The sequence below is a fragment of the Schistocerca cancellata genome, chromosome 8 (assembly GCF_023864275.1).
Source record: "Schistocerca cancellata isolate TAMUIC-IGC-003103 chromosome 8, iqSchCanc2.1, whole genome shotgun sequence".
NCBI classification, from domain to species: Eukaryota; Metazoa; Arthropoda; class Insecta; order Orthoptera; family Acrididae; genus Schistocerca; species Schistocerca cancellata.
Genome location: NC_064633.1, coordinates 326,514,971 through 326,539,458, shown reverse-complemented (window position 1 = coordinate 326,539,458; position 24,488 = coordinate 326,514,971). Strand labels below are relative to the sequence as shown.

Genomic DNA, 24,488 nt, shown 5'->3' with positions numbered 1-24,488 from the left:
TTTATACCAGTCCCGTAGAGTCTTCATGCTGACGCTGGCGAATTGCCACTCACCTACCGGCGCGATATACTGCTTTGTCGGTATGCCTGTCGGCTACTGTCAATGCCCGACCATCCGTCTTATCGTTCCTTTTTTGACGACTCTCTTGACCGTCAATACGGGTTGTATGTCTCTGCCCTGCTACCCCCTGGAGTTCGCTTTCGTCGCCTCCTTCAACACCTTAATTTTTCACTCCCTGCAACCTTTCGAGTGGGCGAGAGCCGCACGCCACCTTGGCTCCAGGCTCAGGTCCGCGTTCACCTTGACCTCAGCTCGCTCCCAAAAGAGGTCACCCCCCGGTTCGGTCTACCACTCCCGTTTTTTTTGGAACTTCGTTCGAAGTTCATCAACATGACTTTCATTTATACAGATGGCTCTAAGACCAATGACGGGGTCGGGTGTTCCTTTATTGTCGGGGCACAAAGTTTCAAATACCGGCTCCATGGCCATTGTTCGGTCTTCACAGCTGAGCTCTTTGCCCTCTACCAGGCTGTTCTTTACATCTGCCGCCACCGACATTCTGCTTATGTCATCTGCTCAGATTCCCTGAGCGCCATCCAGAGCCTCAGTGATCCGTACCCGGTTCACCCTTTCGTACACCGGATCCAACGCTCTCTTCAGCAGCTGGTGGACGTCGGTTCTCCGGTTAGCTTTATGTGGGTTCCTGGCCATGTCGGTATCCCTGGGAACGAAGTTGCAGATGCCGCGGCCAAGGCTGCGGTCCTCCAGCCTCGGACAGCTTCTTGTTGTGTCCCTTCGTCCGATTTTAGCAGGGTCATTTGTCGGCGCATCTTATCGCTGTGGCATGCCGATTGGGCTGCACTTACCGACAACAAGCTTCGGGCCTTAAAACCTGTTCCCGTGGCTTGGACGTCCTCCTCACGCCCTTCTCGGCGGGAGGAGGTCGTTTTAGTCCGGTTAAGAATTGGACACTGCCGGTTCAGCCATCGCCATCTGCTGACGGCTGCGCCGGCGCCGTTCTGCCCATGTGGGCACTTGCTGACGGTTAGACACATTTTAATGTCCTGTCCAGATCTTAACACACTGCGCCTCGATCTTAACCTGCCTAATACTTTCGATGCCATTTTTAGCGGATGACCCACGAGCAGCTGCTCGTGTTCTTAGTTTTATTAATTTGACAAACCTAGCTAAGGACATTTGATGATGCTGTTTTTTAATCCTATGCCTGTCAGTCTGTCTTTTATCGTGTTTTCCCTTTTAGTTGTTGTTGTTGTCAACTTGTGCCTCGCGGTGCATTCTTAGAGTAGTCAGGGCGTTAATGACCATTGAAGTTGTGCGCCCTAAAACCACAAAAAAAAAGGCTCTGAGCACTATGGGACTCAACTGCTGTGGTCATAAGTCCCCTAGAACTTAGAACTACTTAAACCTAACTAACCTAAGGACATCACACACATCCATGCCCGAGGCAGGATTCGAACCTGCGACCGTAGCGGTCGTGCGGTTCCAGACTGTAGCGCCTTTAACCGCTCGGCCACTCTGGCCGGCTATTACGTAATCAATCAGTGTAAATAGTGAGCTGTCAGTGATTTTTCACTTCGTCAATTAGTAGTATCTTCGTTGTGGACTTTTGTAAACTTGCTGATTTTCTTGTAAGGTTAGGAGGTATCTTTCATTATTTATTCTAACTATGTTGACTGGAATACTCTTTCAAATTCTGAAGGTGGCAGGGGTAAAATACAGGGAGCGAAAGTCTATTTACAATTTGTACAGAAAGCAGATGGCAGTTATGAGTCGAGGGACATGAAAGGGAAGCAGTGGTTGGGAAGGGAGTGAGACAGGGTTGTAGCCTCTCCCCGATGCTATTCAATCTATATATTGAGCAAGCAGTAAAGGAAACAAAAGAAAAATTCGGAGTAGGTATTAAAATCCATGGAGAAGAAATAAAAACTTTGAGGTTCGCCGATGACATTGTAATTCTGTCAGAGGCAGCAAAGGACTTGGAAGAGCAGTTGAATGGAATGGATGGTGTCTTGAAGGGAGGATATAAGATGAACATCAACAAAAGCAAAACGAGAATAATGGAATGTAGTCGAATGAAGTCGGGTGATGCTGAGGGAATTAGATTAGGAAATGAGACACTTAAAGTAGTAAAGGAGTTTTGCTATTTGTGGAGCAAAATAACTGATGATGGTCGAAGTAGAGAGGATATAAAATGCAGACTGGCAATGGCAAAGAAAGCGTTTCTGAAGAAGAGAAATTTGTTAACATCGAGTATTGATTTAAGTGTCAGGAAGTCGTTTCTGAAAGTATTTGTATGGAGTGTAGCCATGTATGGAAGTGAAACATGGGCGATAAATAGTTTGGACAAGAAGAGAATAGAAGCTTTCGAAATGTGGTGCTACAGAAGAATGCTGAAGATTAGATGGGTAGATCACGTAACTAATGAGGAGGTATTGAATAGAATTGGGGAGAAGAGGAGTTTGTGGCACAACTTGACTAGAAGGGATCGGTTGGTAGGACATGGCCTGAGATGTCGAGGGATCCCCAATTTAGTATTGGAGGGCAGCGTGGAGGGTAAAAATCGTAGAGGGAGATCAAGAAATGAATACACTAAGCAGATTCAGAAGGATGTATGCTGCAGTAGCTACTGGGAGATGAAGAAGCTTGCACAGGATAGAGTAGCATGGAGAGCTGCATCAAACCAGTCTCAGGACTGAAAACCACAACAACATTTTCATGTCTTTCTCTCTTGTAATAGGTTTGGTATTATTTTCTCTTAAATGTTTTGCAAACGTTGAGTGGCTGGTCCCATATTTACATGCTGTGATATGTTCTTTGTACCTGGTGCGGAATATTCTTCTAGTTTGTCCCGCATAATATCTTCCATTACATGTGTCGCATTGCAGTTGGTATATTCCTGTTTTCTGGTAGGTGTCTGTGTCTTGTTATTTTTGAAATGTAGTTTTGGATTGATCTGTCTGTTTTGAATGCTACATTTATGCCTTGCCTTTTGAAAACTTTTGTTATTTAGGGTGTGAGTTCGTGCTTGTAGGTCATTGTGTATTATCTTGCATCTTCTTTCTTGTTTTCATGTAGTCTTTGTGTAAAATGTTGTTCTGTTGCTGTGTGTGCTTATTTGTGTGGTGTTTTGTTGTGCTGTTGTTTTTGGCAGAGTATGTGAATTCTGTTCTGTGTTCTGTGTACCTAAACTGAAATTTACGCTTGTTTGTACAGTATAAATGGAGTTGCTGTCTTGATATATCAGCTTATTAACATGAAATGTGTTATTTATTTATTATTTATGAATAATATCAGCTATACTGCTATGGAAGTTGTTTATATTTTATCTCATTCACAATGAGCCCATTTTGGCAAATTGCCATCGTCAGATGCTCTGTAAATACATAGATAAGCGATGATCTTGATATAATGGTTTTGTAACTATATGAAAATTTGATATATAATTAGGTGTTCTACCTTACACGTAACATTGTTGCTGTCATGCCCTGTCTGTTATGGAATTGTTACTTTCGCCCAGGTGTAGAGGGAGGTGTATATCAGATGTTACTTGTTTTCCAAATATGCTACTTTTCTAACAGTTGGATGACAGTGGGTCACTGATGTTACGTGTTTACATAGTTACCATTATAAATAAGTAATGTATAAAAGTCAGATGTTTATTATTACTTTTCTCTCATATAGGTTTGTTTCTAATTATGTTTTTTGCCTCAAGTTAGTTTTAGTTTTATTTTACGTTTTTAATTTTTCGTAATAATTGTTATTGTCTAAGATTTATGTTGGTATTCTGTCTCTGTTTTACACTACTCATGTTATCGCTATTGCTACGAATATTTATTGTTTAGAGTCACTGATATTATTTTATCCGTTTTCTCGATTTATAATGTGAATAAAGTTTTCTGTATACTTTTTGTGCTATAGGTCGGTGTGTTCGTTCAGTAAATTTGTTGTGTTGCTGCATGCATGTGAATATATCTCTATTTCCTCAATGATGTTCAACAATGTTCCCTTTTGCGTAATATGGAGGATTTCTATTGCTTCGTTTATGGGTTTTACATAGTGTTTCTCTGTTTGTAAATATTGAAAAAAATGTAGATGGGTTGTTTTCACTGAATGATTCCTTCAAGAAATCCGTGATCGATTTTCCATTTAATCTTTGTTCAATCCAAGGTGTCTTTCTTAACAAGATGTTGGTGCAACATAACTGACAGTAATCTTTGAATGAATATGAGATGTTAGATCTTCTGGGTTTTGCAACCAAGCTAGGTAGAAAACATTAAAATGTTTCAAAATCCTAAGTTTATGATTGTCCTTTTGTGGTTGCTTCGTTTGAGTTTCGGTTGGATGTTAAACCACGATCTTTCATGCTTCTCGAGTTACATATTATCGTATTTGTAAGCTTTATTTCATCTCATGACGGCACTGCTAACAATGGCTGGAAGTGGTTCGACTCTATTGGTCTGAAGATTTAATATTTCATATTATATCGGGTAGGGTCAACTTAGAATTTTATGCCCTTTTGCTAATTTGTTGATTAGGTTCCATCTTTTTGCTCAGTTGTTTACTTGAGTAGACTTCAAGCTTGCTTACCACGTTAGGCCTAACCTCGTAGCTGTTGACATACAGCAAGTTCTGCCACCAGATGCGCGTACATTGCTCACTGTTGACCACCATCTCCTCAGACCAAAGGGGTCCGTTGCCAAGCCGAGGCAAGAATGTGGCAATGAACCAAATCATTACGGCATAGGGGGGCGTCAGGCGCAGGTAGCGCTGCAGGTAGAAACGGAAGAGGCCGAAGGGCTGGCCGTGGGCGCGCTCCCTCAGGAAGCCGAAGCCCACCAGCATGCCGCTCATCAGGAAGAACGAGTCCACAGCGAGGCTCCCGCCACTTATCAGAGGAACAGTCGTCCAGTCATCAGTCATCTGCAAATAGACAAACAATTTTCTTTTCTTATCCACTACACTTTCGTTCTGACGTGCATTGCGTGTGAAAGGAAGATTAAAGAAAAGAAAAGAATGGTACCTTTACAGGATCACTTTGTTGACCATCTGTCTGTTTCCGCGCGACCGCTACAGTCGCAGGTTCGAATCTTGCCTGGGGCATGGATGTGTGTGATGTCCTTAGGTTAGTTAGGTTTAAGTAGTTCTAAGCTCTAGGGGACTGATGACCTCAGAAGTTAAGTCCCATAGTGCTCAGAGCCATTTGAACCATTTTTCTGTCTGTTTGATAAGTTGAAATTTATTTCAAATACTAAGGTCTACATTCCGCTGGCGGTGTAAGCTTCTAAGTCAGTACAGTCAAGAGATATGGCCATTTATGCCACGTATCATGATACTCGCAAATTAACTCATAAAAAAACCTATATGGTACGTCCCGTTGACCTAAAATCACGAAAATTTCGACAGGTTTTCCCGTTTTTGTTAGCCGAGGCTGTCGTCGAAAATAACTTCGTTGCATTTGCAACTCTCGCGATTTTTCGACTCTTAAAAACCTGTTTTGTCTCTTGCTACATTTGTGATTGCTGCATTTCATTTTTGTAAAACTTTACAAAAGTTGAAACTTCCTGGCAGATTAAAACTGTGTGCTGGACCGAGACTCGAACTCGGGACTCTTGCCTTTTGCCAGGAAAGTGCTCTACCAACTGAGCTATCCAAGCACGACTCACGCCCCCGTCCTCACAGCTTTACTTCTGCCATTGTCTCGTCTCCTACCTTCCAAATTTTACAGAAGCTCTCCTGCTAACCTTGCAGAACTAGCACTCCTGAAAGAAAGGATATTGCGGAGACATGGCTTAGCCACAGCCTGCGGATGTTTCCAGAATGAGATTTTCACTCTGCAGCGGAGTGTGCGCTGATATGATACTTGCCCGCGAAAGGCAAAGGTCCCGAGTTCGAGTCTCGGTCTGGCACACAGTTTTAATCTGCCAGGAAGTTTCATATCAGTGCACACTCCGCTGCAGAGTGAAAATCTCATTCTGTTTACAAAAGTTGTCAGGTGGAAGGCAGTGGACTTCTGAATACAAATTTACCTTTGACATTTGGGTTGTCTACACGCAGGGGTAGGGGCAAATGCTTGACATTGTTACCCCACCTCCTTCCCCCTCCCCTCCCTGTTTCCCCTCCTCAGTCTCCCCCCCCCCCCCCTTCTGCTCTCCTAAGCCAACCCACCCCCCCCCTTTTCCCACTGCAGTCACAATACAGTATTTTACTGCCCACTGAAACGAAACACCCAGTTAGAACGTACCCAAGAGCTGCCATCGTGTAAGTAATCACAGCAACCTCACAGCTTCATCAGCAGAACACACGCACAGCTTTGTCAAGTTTCGGCCTATCTGAGACCTTACATACTTCACAGCAAACTGATGCAGCTTTTTCAGCAACACACACACACACACACACACACACACACACCCCGTACGATGGACTAGCTCCCTCACAGAGGAAAGTTTCATTTCATCGCCGACTAAAATTCGATCTTTGCACAAAAATAAAATAGAAATTTAAAGAAACCGAAGCTTGTCTTTATTATTTACCAAAATATCGAAAGATTTCTTCTCTAACAGTCCAAAACACAAGTGTCAAGACTGGCTGTCTTACTGGTACTACTGTTGTAACTCGCATATTGATGTGCTCTTAGCAACAGGTGTTATTCAGTCTTTGTACGCCATTGTTCTACAACAGTACAAACTTGTGTGGCTTACTTATTCACACAACTGTTGTCACTTATAGGGTAAGTTGGACTTCTCAACAAGTGTAGTTCGATGAATATACCGCTTCATGCAAGGCACAATGGAATGTCAAATTAAATGTCACAGTGTTATTTCCATGTCTAAAGCGCCTGTACCATTGTTATGCAACAGTAAAAACACACATTGCTTGCTTATTGTCGCTACTGTTGTAACTTATAGATTAAAGGTGCAGTTACATGTGTTTGCTTTACATCTAATTGCTCTGTGCCTGTGCTTGCCCCCATACTCATGTAGAGGCTTGCTATAGTTGCATGCCTCATTCTCAATATTTGCGCTTGGGTGATTCCATTCACACCTAGAGAGAAACAGGCATGCTACTCCACGTTATCAAGTTGCAATTGCGAGTTAAGTGTGCCTATGTGGTTGGCCAGTGGTCGGTGCGTTTGTTTATCAGAGCCAGCCGCCAGCATGTGTGCTAGCAATGTGCATCAGCGATATTGAAGCATAAACATGTTCTATACAAGCAAATTGAAGACCACCGAACATTACTTATAACTCTCACTGCGAGGAAAAAACGCTTTTTAGGTCCTTAACATAAACAGTAAACAGGACAAGAATATGCAGCTGCACATGTTGTGTTTATCTCGCAAAGCACTTAATCACAAAGATGAAATCTGAATATGAGAACCTTATTTTAATTAAAAAAGTAACAACTCTCAAATAAACATGCTTGGAAAATCTTTTAGTTTATATTTGGAATGTATATTTTTGTCAGAGTTCATAGACTGAAGCACTGGAAACAGAAACATCTGGACATTTTGTTGTTGCTCTGATAAATTCGATTCGCTGGCTAGGCCAGGTGCCTTGGGAGTTGCAACTTGTGAGTAATAGGAGAGAGGAGCTTCGGCAGTACACGGACCTTCATCGCAAGGACTGCTGACGGCTAATGAAGAAATACCAGATTCCATTTTCAAATCAAAGGTACTTTATGGTTGTAAATTTCTGCTAGAGGTATAAGTGTTCTTTTATTTTCCTCTTATTGATACAAACTATTTATGAAACAGAACCCGTTCGTAAAGAAATCAAGAGGGCTTCAGCACAAGTTGGGCATAATCACACCCAAACTTCAACGTGTATTTATCAGAAGTATGAATAAAGTTTTTTTATTTTGTTGAGATTTCCATTTGTCGTTTCCAGGTTGTTATTTGTGAGGAAGTGTAGGCAGTTAGTTAGTTTCATTCTGCCTTTATAATCAAAGGAACTGATTAGGCTGAGAAAAGGAAATCATGACAATACTGTTACTTTACCAAAGTGCTAAGGCAAAGGCAAAGGCAAACTTGAATGCATGTAATAAAATGAATCACAGTAGAGACACAGTAAAACAAAGCCCCAAATGGGGCCAACAGCGGACAGGTCCATGAGCATTACAAATACCTCCTGATCTGGTATGGGAAGACTCCTGTGCACCTTATTGCCTCTTTATGCAACGGCTGCATGGGCCTACTGTGCACAGAAAATTACACAGGTGCAATCACATATTAAGGTACACTTGTCGAGGACAAACTTAAGCTGTCGCAGGGTGGAAATTAAATGACACTTATGAAATAATATACTGAATAGTATTTTTAATGTCTCAATTAAATACAATTTCGAATTGATAAGAAACGAGTGTTTCTCCGACTATTTTTCAAAGTCAGATAAATGTTATAGTGATCTCATGCTAGGGTATTAAAATTATCTTGCAAAAACTAAACATCGGTAATCTTCTCCTAACTTATACTGTCGCACATAGGAAGTCGATATTTAATATCCTTAGTCTTCCACAGTGTCATTCTGTAGTTATAAATCGTAGCTTACAGTTTGGTAAGAGGATGTTCAATCGCCAAGGAAGACACAAACGTTTCTCATAACACACACCAGGGACACTTAACAAAATCAATAAGATAATTATTGATATCAATGTTCACTTCTGGGCTTCTGATGAAGTATGAATCATCTATATATCCTTATACTGTAATTGTAGCTCTTCCACATTAAACCGCCTATTACACCTGTCTTATCCGTGCTCAAAATGACATTGTGTTCCCTCAGTAATCACCTTGCACATGGAAGTCACGGTTTGGTGTTAGGTAATCACGTATCTCCGTTTTGTTAAATCATCCGTTAAATCAAGATCCATAAGCCAATAGTCGTCTATATGAAGTTGCTGAAATATCCCAGCCAGATCACTCTGGTGAATTTATGGCATAGATAACGGTTACATACACCTTCTTTAATATTACACACTCCTTTCTCTAATTGTTATAGGCAGTCCAGTGTTATAGTGTCTGATTGCAACCTGATATATGTGCAATATGTGCAGCCCACATCTCTCTAATGAGAAATACGGTTTGTGAAGTTTGAATATCTCAGCAAGCCTCAACTTGTCTGAGACTTTGCTGACTAAGCATAGGTACACATCTTAAAACAGCTCCCTTACGAATTCATGACGTCACTTCCGGTTATGCCTTCTGAACTTGGAACAAATCTCGACTCGTCTGAGAGCTTGCTGACTAAAATACATGCATATCATAGCACAATCCCGTTGACATTACGTGCATGACGAATAGAGGGTGAGGCAGGGATGTTCAGTACACTATTCAGTGTGTTATTTCATTGAAGTGTCTTGCTGTTTTCACTGTGCACGGAATAAGTTAGTATTATCGTCGGAAGACGACGAATATTTGTACTGCAAAACAAAGTTAATAGTAACAAAGTTAGCACCCGTGATCTAGGGGTATGGTTTTCTATTAGTAATACAAACGTCTTTGGTTCCAGGTTTGGACCCTGCCACCGCTTAAATTTTGAACAAAAATCAGCTTTGTCAGCCGAAGACTTCCGGCATACTACAAATGGCGTTGCCAAAGAGGGTGGACGAGCGGACAGAGGTTCAGGGCAATCTCTTACCCATGGGGTGCGAAACTGCTCCTAAAGACAGAAGTATCAGCAATGATCAACGGCGTGGGGATGCAGAAGGCAATGGAAACCACTGAATTAAAGACACGTAACGTGTAAACACAGGACTTGTGGCCTGTAATTGAAAAAGTATCGTGATGATCTCTCCATTGGCAAAAGATTCCGGAATAGTCCCCTATTCGGATCTCCGGGAGGGGACTGTCAAAGGGGAGACGACTATGAGGAAAAGACCGAATAACCAACAAAAGGATAACGTCCTACGAGTCGGGGAGTGGAATATCAGAAGCTTGAATGTGACAGGGAAGCTATAAAAGCTGTAAAGGGAAATACAAAGGCTAAATCTAGATACAATGGATCAGTGAAGTGAAATGGAAAGAAGATAAGGATTTCTGGTCAGATGAGTATAGGGTAAAATCAACAGCACCAGGAAACGGTGTAGCAGGAGTAGGATTCGTTATGAGTAGGAAGGTAGGACAGAGAGTGTGTTAGTATGTACACTTCGTGATAGGGTTGTACTCACCAGAATCGACAGCAAACCAACATCGACAACGATAACTCAGGTATACATGCCGACGTCGCAAGCTGAAGATGAAGAGATAGAAAAAGTATTTGAGGATACTAAACTGGTAGATCAGTACGTAAATGGGGAATGATAATCTAATGATCATGGGGCACTGGAATGAGGTTGTAAGGGAAGGAGTAAATGAAAGGGTTACTGGAAAATATGGGCTTGATACTAGGAATGAGAGAGGAGAAAGACTAATTGAGTTCTGTAATAAATTTCAGCTAGTAATAGCGAATACTCTTTTCAAGAATCACAAGAGAAGGAGGTATACTTGGAAAATGCGAGGAGATATGGGAAGCTTTCAGTCACTTCCATGGTACTTGAGGGAGCGCAGTAGAGTTTAAAAACTTTTGAGGAAGACAGTGACTGGAATACATCCAGCAAATAATTGAGGAGGTAGGTTGCAAGTGCTACTCTGAGATGAAGAGGCTGGCACAGTAAAGAAATTCATGGTGGGTCGCATCAAACCAGTTAGAAGACTGATGACTCAAAATAAAAAATAAAAAAAGGAAAATAAAAGAAAGGAAAAGTCGATTGCCTCATTACTGTTGTCTTCGTAGAGTTATTTCTATACTTTTACCTGTTTCATACTCAGAAAAGTGGTTTTGTGTGTTCAGTTTTATTTCGCTTAGATTGTGTGTTGAGTACTGCGAATCTTGTGAATGAATTATTTTGTGTGAATTAGAGAACTTTATGGTCAGGCAGAGATTCCGAAATCAGATACTGGATTGGAATGTGTACCCAGGAGCAGATACAGACTCAGATCACAATGTAGTAGTGATGAAGATTAAGCTGACGTTTAAGAGGTTAGTCGGGAAGAATCAATATGGAAAGAGTGGGAACCAGAAGTATTAAGAAATGAAGAGGTGCGCTTGAAGTTCTCTAAGGCGATAGATAACGCAATAAGGAACAGCTCGGCAGGCAGTGCAGTTGAAGACGAATGGATACATCTAAAAAGGGCAGTAACAGCAGTTGGAAAGAAGAACATAGGTATAAAGAAGGTAACTGTGAAGAAACCATGGGTGACTGAAGAAATTCTTCAGTTGATCGATGAAAGAAGAGAGTACAAAAATGTTGGGAAATTCAGGAATACAGAAACATAAGTCGCTGAGGAATGACATAAATAGGAAGTGCAGCGAAGATAAGACAAAATGTATGCATGAAAAATGTGAAGAAATCGAAAAAGACATGATTGTCACAAGGATTGACTCAGAATATAGAAAAATAAAAAAACTTCATTGAACTTAAAGCAATGGTGGTAACATTAAGAGTGCAACGGAATTCCACTGTTCAATGCGGAGGAGAGAGGTGATTGGTGGAAAGAGTACACTGAAGACCTCTATGAAAGTGAAGATTTGCCTGATGTGACAGAAAAAGTGACGGGAGGAGGTTTAGAAGAGATAGGGGATCCACTATTGGAATCGGGGGTATGTAGAGTGAGTGAATCTGGCGATGTACCATCTGACTTTAGAAAAATATCATCCACACAACTATGAAGACTGCAAAACCTGGTAAGTGCGAGAATTATCACATAATCAGCTTGACAACTTGTGCGTCCAAGTGGCGGACAAGAATAATATACAGAGGAATGGAACAGAAAATTGAGGATGTGTTAGATGACAAGTTTGGCTTTAGGAAAGGTAAAGGCATGAGAGAGGCAATTCTGGCGCTGCAGCTGATAATGTAAGCAATACTAAAGAAAAATCAAGACACGTTCATATGATTTGTCGATGTGGAAAAAGCGTTCAGTAATGTAAAATGGTGCAAGATGTTCGAAATTATGAGGAAAAATGGGGTAAGGTTTAGGGAGAGACAGGTAATATACAACATGTACAAGAGCCAAGAGGGAATAATATGAGTGTGAGACAAAGAACGATGAGCTCGGAATAAAAAGGGTGTAAAACAGGGATGTAGTCTTTCTCCCCTACTGTTCAATCTGTACATCGAAGAAGCAGTGATGGAAATAAAAGAAATGTTCAGGAGGGGGATGAAAGATCAAAGTGGAAGGATATCAATGGTACGATTCAGTGATGTCACTGCTATCCTCAAAGAAAGTGAAGAAAAATTACATGAACTGCTGAATGGAAAGAATATTCTAATGAGTACAGAATGTGGAGTGATAGTAAATCAAAGAAAGATGAAAGTAATGAGGCAGCAGAAATGAGAACGGTGAGAAACTTAACATTAGTATTGATGGTCACTAAGTAGATGATGGGGAATTCTGCTACCAAGGGAACAAAATAACAAATCACGGATGGAGCACGGAGGACATCAAAAGCAGACTAGCACTGGCACAAAGGGCATTTCTGGCCAAGAGATATCTGTTAGCATCAAACATACGCCTCAGTTTGAGGAAGACATTTCTGGGATTGTACGTCTGGAGCACAGCATTCTGCGGCAGTGAAACATGGACTGTGGGAAAACCGGAACAGAGGAGAATCGAAGCATTTGAGATGTTGTGCTATAGACGATTCGTGGACTGGTAAGGTAGGGAATGAGATTCTGTGCAGAGTTGGACAGGAAAGGAATATGTAGAAAGTTATTTCTATCACCAGTTAGCTGTTCATTCAGTGTGTTCTGGATCTACTAGAACAACTGGAAATTACGATACATAGCGTGGATAATCAAAACACACTGAATGAACAGCTAACTGGTGATACAAATAACTTTTTTAAACATTTCACTGGTTTCTTTTAGTAACTACATTTTTAGCAATTGGCAGGATACCATCATTTCATGAGGTCCTTGGAACATGGATACGTTATCTACACTCCTGGAAATGGAAAAAAAGAACACATTGACATCGGTGTGTCAGACCCACCATACTTGCTCCGGACACTGCGAGAGGGCTGTACAAGCAATGATCACACGCACGGCACAGCGGACACACCAGGAACCGCGGTGTTGGCCGTCGAATGGCGCTAGCTGCGCAGCATTTGTGCACCGCCGCCGTCAGTGTCAGCCAGTTTGCCGTGGCATACGGAGCTCCATCGCAGTCTTTAACACTGGTAGCATGCCGCGACAGCGTGGACGTGAACCGTATGTGCAGTTGACGGACTTTGAGCGAGGGCATATAGTGGGCATGCGGGAGACCGGGTGGACGTACCGCCGAATTGCTCAACACGTGGGGCATGAGGTCTCCACAGTACATCGATGTTGTCGCCAGTGGTCGGCGGAAGGTGCATGTGCCCGTCGACCTGGGACCGGACCGCAGCGACGCACGGATGCACGCCAAGACCGTAGGATCCTACGCAGTGCCGTAGGGGACCGCACCGCCACTTCCCAGCAAATTAGGGACACTGTTGCTCCTGGGGTATCGGCGAGGACCATTCGCAACCGTCTCCATGAAGCTGGACTACGGTCCCGCACACCGTTAGGCCGTCTTCCGCTCACGCCCCAACATCGTGCAGCCCGCCTCCAGTGGTGTCGCGACAGGCGTGAATGGAGGGACGAATGGAGACGTGTCGTCTTCAGCGATGAGAGTCGCTTCTGCCTTGGTGCCAATGATGGTCGTATGCGTGTTTGGCGCCGTGCAGGTGAGCGCCACAATCAGGACTGCATACGACCGAGGCACACAGGGCCAACACCCGGCATCATGGTGTGGGGAGCGATCTCCTACACTGGCCGTACACCACTGGTGATCGTCGAGGGGACACTGAATAGTGCACGGTACATCCAAACCGTCATCGAACCCATCGTTCTACCATTCCTAGACCGTCAAGGGAACTTGCTGTTCCAACAGGACAATGCATGTCCGCATGTATCCCGTGCCACCCAACGTGCTCTAGAAGGTGTAAGTCAACTACCCTGGCCAGCAAGATCTCCGGATCTGTCCCCCATTGAGCATGTTTGGGACAGGATGAAGCGTCGTCTCACGCGGTCTGCACGTTCAGCACGAACGCTGGTCCAACTGAGGCGCCAGGTGGAAATGGCATGGCAAGCCGTTCCACAGGACTACATCCAGCATCTCTACGATCGTCTCCATGGGAGAATAGCAGCCTGCATTGCTGCGAAAGGTGGATATACACTGTACTAGTGCCGACATTGTGCATGCTCTGTTGCCTGTGTCTATGTGCCTGTGGTTCTGTCAGTGTGATCATGTGATGTATCTGACCCCAGGAATGTGTCAATAAAGTTTCCCCATCCTGGGACAATGAATTCACGGTGTTCTTATTTCAATTTCCAGGAGTGTATTTGTGTTGACATCTCTGTGACTTACTTGTTTACTTGCGCGTGATCTCACTTGCGTTTCAGTGTAGTGTTTGGCTACGTGGTGTGTGGTATCAACGAAGACGCACGGGCGATTTACACCGATAGAGGAGAGAGCCATGTGGTTAGATGTTGAACACCACAGGCGACACCATTTTAGAGTTTTTTTAAAAGTATTTTGACGACTACGTGGAGATGCACCTTGGAAGACACGGCTGCAACAAGGGAAGTAGCCACGATGTTTTAATTTTATCATCAGTTTTACTTTGCCTGGTGCATGTTCCATTTTAGCGAGTTTTAACAGGTTCTTTTACTTTTTATTATTCTGATGTCGGAAGCTTGACTTCCGAAACGTGTCAATCTTAGTGTTTTACACTATAAGCAAGTGGTTGAGCCGATATATTTTTTAACATGTATATTCACAACCACGACCTCTCATCCAGTATGGATAAAATCAGAGTTATTATTATCCTTTTACCTGTTTCATACCTGGAAAAGTGGTTTCGTATGTGTGTGTATATAAATTAGACAAAGTTTGGATGTACAGCAGAAAAATGGATGCATTAGTGCAGGAGTTTGGGAGAGGGGCAGTGATGATTATAGGGATAGCATCTAGCACTAGATGTGAGTAATGATTTGGAACTGAGTGACTGTGAGGTGGTGGGTGACACACTTGAAGTTGTCTGCTTATAGTTAATAACATTCTGTGTGGTCGAGTAATCTAATAAGTATGTGATTAGCCAAGTTGGTCTGATCGTTTATGAGATGGTTTTAAGAGTGTGGTAATATTCTTATAGGGTGAGATGTTATTTGTAGTTCATTCTTACGATATTCGCGTCTGTGTCCTTAGTGTAAATTTCTGGTGGTAATTTTGTGTTGTTGTGCCAACAAACATAAAAATGATGATGCCTTCATAGCTTGTGTGCACCTGGAGCAAGTCTTCAGCATAACTGGAATGGGATATTCTAAATCAGCGCTGACTATGCCGTGCCTAGCAGCACGTGGGCGCGATGTACAGGCAGCGGGCAGGCCCAAGCTCGGCCTGTCTCGGCTTTGTTCAGTCCTTCCCGAAAGTATCCGTGCAGCGTGACTTTTTATTTAGTATTACGGCGCGGCATTTTTCGGTCGGCAGGACTGTCTTCATTTCGGCATAGTCATGCGTCCAACGCTGTTTTACCTTTCGCTGTTTGTCGTAGTATGAAAGAGGCTGCCCTTCCTCGACACACATTCATACACTTCAGTGAAAGTGTCTCCAGCAGAGTTCACGCCGTCATAAGGGCGAAGGTTCACTCCCTATACTAACGTCCACTAATAGATGTTCAGTTACATTTGATCAGAAAATGTAGCGCAACGAATAGCAGGTAGACATTCTACGCCTCTATGGAGAATGCAAGTCAGAAAAACAGTAATGACTGGCGTGCACCGCGCGGAGTGACCGCTTGGTTTGAGATGCCATATCACGGATTGCGCGGCACCTCCCGGCGGAGGTTCGAGTCCTCCCTCGGGCATGGGTGTGTGTGTTGTTCTTTAGCAGAACTTAGTTCAACTAAGTTTAAGTGGTGTGTAGGTCTAGGGACCGAAGACCTCAGCAGTTTGGTCCCTTAAGAATTCACACACACACACACACACACACACACACACACACACACACACACACACACAGAGACGTGCTTTTAAAGGAAACAAGTGGCTAACGAATAAAAGATATAAGGTGCTATATGGAAAGGCGTACTTTTATTCATATCTTCGTAGCAGAGGAAGTAAAAAAGAAAGGCAATCATTCTTGTCAATGTCCCCTTGGTAGCTAATCTACATTTTCTTCATACATATTTTATATAGCTGATTCAAATGGCTCTAAGCACTATGGGACTTAACATCTGGGGTCATCAGTCCCCTAGACTTAGAACTGCTTAAACCTAACTAACCTAAGGCCATCACACACATCCAAGCCCGAGGCAGGATTCGAACCTGCGACCATAGCAGCACCGCGGTTCCGGACTGAAGAGCCTAGAACCGCTCGGCCAGATCGGCCGGCTTTTATATAGCTTCTGGATAAAACAGGTATTTGGTCACGATAAATGGAACACCTTGTATATTAACATTAGCCTGCAAATGAAGTTACACCAGATACGAAATACTATATAGAAATGTACTGCACATTGTGAGAAAGTGAAAGCGTTTCAAATGCAGTGTTGGCGAAGAATTTTGAAAATTAAGATGTCAAATAAAGTACGAAACGGCTAATAGCCAGAATAGTTGAGGAATAAAATCTACGGAAAAACATGTTTGCATTAAGAAGGGAGGGATGTACAGCGGTAACGAAACGGACTAATGAGTAAATGAAATAAATAAAGCTAATTTCATTTAAATGGTTACTGAAGTGCGCAATGCACACTGAACTTACCGAAGGAACAGTTGTTTCCCAGTTGATGGCGGGAGTAATGTTGTCAATCTTGTAGACGTGATAGAGTATGACCCACGCCATGGTGAGGCACTTGAGCCCATGGACGCTGCCGAAGCCCGAATTACTGATGGCTGTGAGAGAGATCCAGTTTCTGCGCACCGAGAATGCTTGCCACACCATGCCTGTGACGATAAGAAGACGAAACCTCAGGGGGATTTATTTATTAGTATCATCTTGTTGTAAGTAATCAGTTATCCAATGTGGTACACTACATCTGCACATGCAGCGTTTATAGTTAGCATCAAACGTAACGTTTTTCGTGTAACAGAACTTGCTTTGCCACGCCACGTTACTGTCAGGCAATCTGACCTGCAACATTCGAGAATCCTGGACTCCTCTTCCTCATCCATCCAACTCACTGCCTGTGCCAAATGAGTGCCCAGTGGAAGCACATGCTGTGGCTAAATCACATAAAACAGAATATTTTTTTTGTTATTATTGTTTGGAATCCGCTCGTCAGCGAGTGTATAGCAAACTCGAAGCACAGTGTCACAAAATATTCCGTCCGTCCAAAGTATATACCATACCTTCAAATATTGGCATACAAAATTGTCATTGCAATTAATTTTTAATTAAATCCCATCTATGACCGTAACAAATAATCATTTTTCTTTTAACTTTTGACGTTTCAGATATTTACGAAAAAACGGCGTCATACGAGATTTTGAAGACAGCTTTTAGAATTTGTAGGAAAATCCACCCCGACTGATATTTTCGTTTTAAAATAACAGAGTTGCAAAAATGCATAATGGTATTATGATTAACATTTAAATTAGGAAATGTCTTTAAAAACTGCTAACATGCTCAGTCGGAAGACAAGTATTTTCAAATATGTCATTGAACTTTTATTTAAACTATACCTTGTACACAAGGGAGTTTGGGGATTGTGTGACGGGCATTAACTGTTGTCTCAGGAGAACCCATGCATCAATTAGAGCATCCAGTCCTCACCATAAAGGGTGTCCATACGCAGCTGTCGAATAGGGTGGATGAATAAATGTTGTTTTGGTCTGACATGATTAAAGTGATACGGGTTTCATCCACTGATTGCACTCGTATACAGGAAATGATGTTGCCTCTTATTCTCTTATTCATTGCGTGGACCAGTAATACAAACAAAGTGAGACTATGACTTCGCTGACCAATTTAACAACTGAGGTCGTGGTATTACGTTCTACTTATGAATATTATCATTAGTTTGACTAATTTGAATGTTGTTAATGTCCTGAAACCATGACATTAGGAGATGTAATTTCAGAATACACTAATAACTGTCGTCTGGTAGTCTGCCAGTAGCCATTATTTTCTTAGACAGTGCACTAACAACTTTGTTTCTCTTTACATTTCCTATAATGTTTATCCTTTTTAACAACTCTACTTAATAATTGTTCATTCTCAATTGTTTCTGTCCAACTTCTCTTACCTAAGTAATATTTCTTGTGTGAAGTTAACTACTATTAGTACGAATTCGATATGAACTTAAGAATGAAGCCTTACGCAATGGCAGTATTATAGAAAAACATTCTCGGACTTGTTGCAATGGCAGTTACCTCAGACATCTTCATTAATTCGGTGGCTCAACTTTTAAAATAGCAAGTCAAGGATGACAGAAATAAAACTGGTCTGGAAAATATTTACAACTAGCTTCTCCACCGGCTTCACCTGTGTATGTGTCCAACACATATATTGAATACACCTCCTCCTACCCCTCTCTGGGTCCACCAATTCCTCCCTGTCTCTGCCCATCACATCCTTCCACCTCTGTCTCTCTATCGCCTCCTCTCCATCGATTCTGACAACTAAACCTGGAGAAATCGCCTTCATTGACATAGCTTGGCCATACCCTCAAGGAAGAGAAGATGTTAAATGACTGCTTCCCTCGCTTCGGAATGCGAATGCCATATTGCCCGATAAAGCTTCGAATTTTACTGGGCGAGTTTTGTGAGCATAACATCTAGCAGATTTTAATTTTACGTTTCCACCCGGAAAGTAATTGTACAGAAAAAATTTACATAAATTCAACCGTTTAACTCGAACCCATACTACGCATAAACAAAGTGGGTTGACTTCATCAGCCTCTTTGAGGAATTCGATCTTCCACATCTTTCCAAGGACACACACCAAACGAGATTATGTTAAACAAAGTAGAGAGAAACGAGTGGGTGGCTCCACTTCCACTCGCCCCAAGAAGTGACATCTCGTGGGAAGAAAAAACACCTAAGGGATTGTGTGTTTGAATGCTAGGGCTGTGACACGAATGAGAGCGAATGATAAAAAGCTAGGCCGAAAGCAGCCGTTTGATCTAGACGAGATGGTGCTTCCTAGATCTCATCCTAAGTCATCTGTTTTCAAGAAACGGAACAAGAAGTGTCAGTTATTGTGTACTGGCTCGTACCGTATTGTAAAAATTCTCCACGAAGGATGTTTCCTCCTGTCACATCCCAATTCTTGTGAAGCTGATAGGCTTGAGTACTACAGAGATCTAAGAAAATTTCTAAAGTAGAGATTTATTTTAATGTTGCTTGTATTTATGCCTGTACTTGTTTTATTTGCGAAGTATTGTATAGTGTTTCTGGATACGTGTATGCCAATGAAAATATGTAAAAGCGCTTGACATCTTATCAAATAATCCTTGATTGAGACAGCTTTTTGCTCGAATGTACGGAATGTTAATAAGGCTTATGCAAAGCCGTTAATTATTCGCTTAAATGATGCCACACTTTATGATGATCTATGGTGTATTAGAATGCTGATTCATGTTTTGATAATTGTGTCCTGTACACACTGATTTGTGTCTCCTGGTCTACAGTTTCACGTTATGTTAAATAGTAAACTGACAGTTAGTGATTGTGGGTGTGGATCCTCTCTTTAACTGTGTCACTAATCAGTGATATTTCATTGCAATTACCTATTCGCGGATGACTTTCTGTACATGAAGCATGTCCCATAAGGACATTCATGACCAGTCCTTACATGGACTACTCATTGTAGCACACATAGACGTAGCATTGGTCGCTATCCTACAAGTTTCTATGAGGTACAGATCTCTATAATTAGACTGTATATAGCAATTTTAGAATTTATTAACGAAACACATCAGTGGAAGTAATCTGTAGTGCCTAATTAGTAACACAAATTTAAATTCTATGATTTTTGGGTTGGATTAAATGTACTTTGACATGTTTTTCAAATGTAGTTTGATTAAAGCTTTGTATGTATGTGTTTTTTGTCTATGTCCTGAACAGTATGCAGAATATGAGTTACTGGGTAGATGTTTAAAGTGCGTCATGTAACGTTAGCTTCTGGGGCATTGCGATGTTGACATTCGCATTTTCGAGCTTTGTTGTTCTTCTGGCAATGGTTGTTTTGCTTTGTTTCTCTAATATATTGGTTTAGGAGACTTGATGCACCAACCTTTTGTTCATATTATCATATTTGTTACTCCATGGAAAACATACCGTTTGTAATTGAGGATTGTTAGTTACTTGTCAAATGACTAAATGTAATTTAACAGGGCATGATTTTATGTGTGAGAATCTTGGAAAGACTATTGTCACGATCCTGGGATTATAATCCAAACATTTTGCACAGTTCTGGTGCACATCTTATTTATAGACTGTCGTGTGGCTAGCAGTGGTCCATAGACATTCTGTATATTGTAAAATGAATAAACAGGCTAACGTTTTGGTGAAGAAAAACTGTCTCACCTCTGTGTGATATCAATCAACACGAAACAAAAGAATGTGTACAGTAGTGATGTTTACTCACCCTGCCCGATCTCGATCAGGTGCTGATGTATTGTGAATCCTTGGGCACTATAATCCTGTGTTCCTGCATATAGTGAACTTTTCACAAACACTATCACAAATGAAAAGCGTGTGTGATGAGCTTAGAAGTTTTGAGAACTTACGAGTCGCCTGGCTGCGAACGGTAGCCGACGGTCTCATGCTCAACTGTGAACATGATTGTTGACAGAACGTGTTCTTTCTTAAACCCTAAAACTTTCTGCGAGGGGTGTATGGTATATATGGATACTCGAGGAGTGCTTGTGGCGTCACTTTTATTATGAGTGTGAGTTTAAGAGAGCTTTCTGCTCTATCAAGCACCCTTATTTATTTAGGTTAAACGTTTTGAACGCTAATAATTGTTGAGCCAGTAGAAAGGCTTTATAGTACTAGCTTATAGATGGTGCAGCGGATCGGGACCAAGTTTTATGTAGAGCACGAATTTGTTTACCGTGAGAGGCATCAGCTCACAACATAGCGCTGGTAGCATTGTGCGAATGAGTCTTAAGCACTGATGCTGCGATTTGACTTTGTTTCATGATTCTGTGAAGTACTCAGCAAAGAGTTGGCAACACTTTAGTCTTCTGAGATGCACCTGCGCACTCGTAACACATTGCCTCGGCATACCGCCACTATGATGACGATGTGGGTGGAGGGGCTGCTTGCGGTCATCAACCAGACGCTCCCTCAATGCAAGCGTTTCTCGCCGGGTGCACAGGATATATAAACAATGAGTGTACATTGAGTTTATATCACCTAAACAAATTCTTATAAAGCACTAAGCCAGATGACCATGAGCCTTCTTTGGTATTGCACAAATTCATTTTCTGTGAATATTTCAGCACAGCACAATATGAGAAAGCCTCGGGTCGACTTTGCTTCTGTATAAGTTCATACACTTTTTGTCAGCCACTGACAGAAGACTGCAGGTCGACTCTGAGTTTGTATTAATTCACCTTTCTTTAAACGAAACTCCTAATCCATCGACGAAGGACATTGAGTCTACATTGTGTTTGTGTAACTTCAACATTTTCTTTGGACCATCGCTGACCGTCGATTCATGAAGACATCGAGTCCACTTAGCATTGTATCGAGTCAAATACCTAAAAATTGTTACGATCTGAATCACAATTAATCCATGATTCATTCTATACAGACGTAAGATATGAAATGATTGAAATCTGCTACACCATATGTAATTCACAAATGATCAAGTCTTTGTTTGTCATTTGATGGAAGCACTCTGTATTTCCGTGAAAATTTTGTTCACTAGAAGCTGTGACTGATCCATGGATCCTTATTTTTACCTGTAAAGATGCAAATACTTTAAAAACTGGAAATGAATAATAATTTTCTGTAGCAATCGCTATATGTGTAAATAAGTGATCAACTTCGTTGTGTGATTCTACTATCTGTAATGCTTCCTGAGTTTCTTACTATACATGTATATTTAATCATTACTGAATGCCGTTACGTACTGAATGTATTTGGTAAGATGAAAACTATGCAAGTAATGGTACAATGATTCTCACCCTAACGCGGTCGAAGACGTAAAGGTATTCGGTATCTTTACTCTGTTTTACTCTATTTACTCTAACCGGCATTTTTACTCTATTTTTAACATTATTTTACTTCTGTTCCAAAGATATTCGATATTAAACATAACTAACACTCAAATAAAACAGTCACTAGTCGCACAGAATTTGATACAGTATTTAGCAAAAATTTCAGATGAAGTTTATCACTGAAATCAGCATACAGTGTGATTAAGTACAGTCACTGATCTGGTGGCAATACTGATTGGCTTTCAGTGATGTTACTAGCCTCGCTTCTGTTTGTGGCGGTCGTTCGTGTCCACTGACCTGATGAAAGATCATGGGAATCAGTGATACTGGGAGACCCATACCTCACAAACTCTTGGAGAAATTGTGTGAGGCAGTTCTTGAAGAGGTCCTGAACGCTCACCAGTATGTGGCAAGAATGGAAAATCTGATATCATACCTTTACGACCAGAATAACAAATGATATATTCTAGCAAGATAATGCAATACCCCACACAACAGACTCACTAAGAAATGTACAGATATTTGACTGGTCTGTCTGCTCCTCTGATCTGCCCCAGATGTCTGGGGAGCATTGGAAAGACATATACTTTCATACCAACCTCCAGATAGCAGTCTACCACAACTGAAGTAGGATGAGTTTCAGGCTCCAAAAGAAATTCCTCAGTATTACATTCGGAAGCTATTTGCTTCTGTTTCATAACGGGTACAAGAGTATACTCATTTGATATCACTTGTGAGATGAACATCTCCCAATGGTATGATAAATTCATATTCGTGTAACCCTGTACATTTGTGCCAACGTATTTATTTCTGTTCGATCGATCAGAAGTTTTGACGCCTGACAGACCATACTTCTAAAGAAGGAAGGAAGACAAGGATTTAACGCCCCATCGACGAAGAGGTCAGTAGCGATAGAGCACAAGCTCAGATTAACGAAGGATGGTGTGGGTAATGTATGTTCTCGTTTTCAAAGCAACCATCCCAACACTTGCCGAAAGGATTTTTAAGAAAACATGGAAAATCTAAATATGGATGGCAAGGTGGATATTTCAACCGCCACCCTCCCGACTGCGAGGCCATCTGGTTCTAAATGTATGATAATATAATCGGCAATCAAAAAGCTTCGGTTTGAGGGCGTTGCTGCAATGTATATGCAACGTAGCGTGATTCTGATGCAGGTATATAATCACCGACATGTAGCAAGAGTTTAGTGTGGCATCTGTGTCTTTCTGACGCGCGTCCATTAAAAGTGGAAACACGAACTTTGACGACGTTGTTATCAAATGCGTCCAAACAGAACCATCAGGCTATTATTATTTTCTTGGCTACCGAAAGACTAACACCGGTAGATATCCATCAGAGAATGAAGAACATATTAGAGCATTACATGTTTTGGAAAGCACCATTGTGGAATGGTGCACCAAGTTCCGTGCTGGTCGTGGTTTCACACAAGACGCTGATCGTTCCAGGAGGCCAGCCTCATCTAATACGGACTAGTGGGAGAAACCTGACAACTCCCCCCTCCGCCCCCCCCCCCCTCCATAGTCCTCATCTCTCCCCATGCAATTATCATGCCTTAGGTTCCTTAAGAAAGGCCTTGAAGGATCGAAAATTCCCACCAGATGAGGACTTGCAGCAGGCAGTTATGGACTATTCACACAGTAGGCCGTGGTGTTTTACCAAATGGATATCTTCAGCCTGAAGCTTCAATTCTTACGCCAATTTTGCCTGAGGACTGTATTGGCTTTGAACAAAACTTTTCTGATCGGCAATTATGTTTATATGAACTGCACATGCTTCATATAGGAGATAAATGGAACTCTAGATGAAATTCGTCAGTGTGATTACCTTTCTGCAGTTGATTGCTCTTTGACGTGACGATGTCACAGACTGTAGAAGCGATGAGGATGACTGCTACCAGGACCATGGCTCCTCTGGAACACATATTCACAGTTTCAGTGTCGAAAGCAATGACATTCTAAAAGAGAGAGAAATTTATTAATTCAGTTAATGTTCGAAACTAGGAAAGCGACTCATCATATCTTCTGCTTCAGTTTTAATACTGTCTGGTGTTAACTGAATGTAGATTTCAGTCGAAATGTTGTTCAGCATGGCCAGTGGAAGCAAAACAGAAGGATATCAGCACTGCATCTGCTGTCAAAAATGTTTTACAACGATATGAAGAACACAAGACTGGAATCCCAGCAAAATGAGAAGATGTAACATTAAAAGCGACAA

The 24,488-nt window shown here is 41.8% G+C and overlaps 1 protein-coding gene across 1 annotated transcript in view; it reads right to left on the bottom strand.

Moving 5' to 3' along the window:
- The window catches only part of LOC126095542 (nose resistant to fluoxetine protein 6-like), a 149,207-nt gene extending 132,286 nt beyond the window's left edge, over positions 1-16,921 (bottom strand). Inside the window, exons 1-2 of the mRNA XM_049910322.1 lie at positions 16,841-16,921; positions 4,609-4,941 (exon numbers count right to left, since the gene is read on the bottom strand). Of these exons, the coding sequence (XP_049766279.1) occupies positions 4,609-4,941; positions 16,841-16,921 (414 nt within the window). The remainder of the gene's footprint in view (positions 1-4,608; positions 4,942-16,840) is intronic.
- Between the last annotated feature and the right edge of the window lie 7,567 nt (positions 16,922-24,488).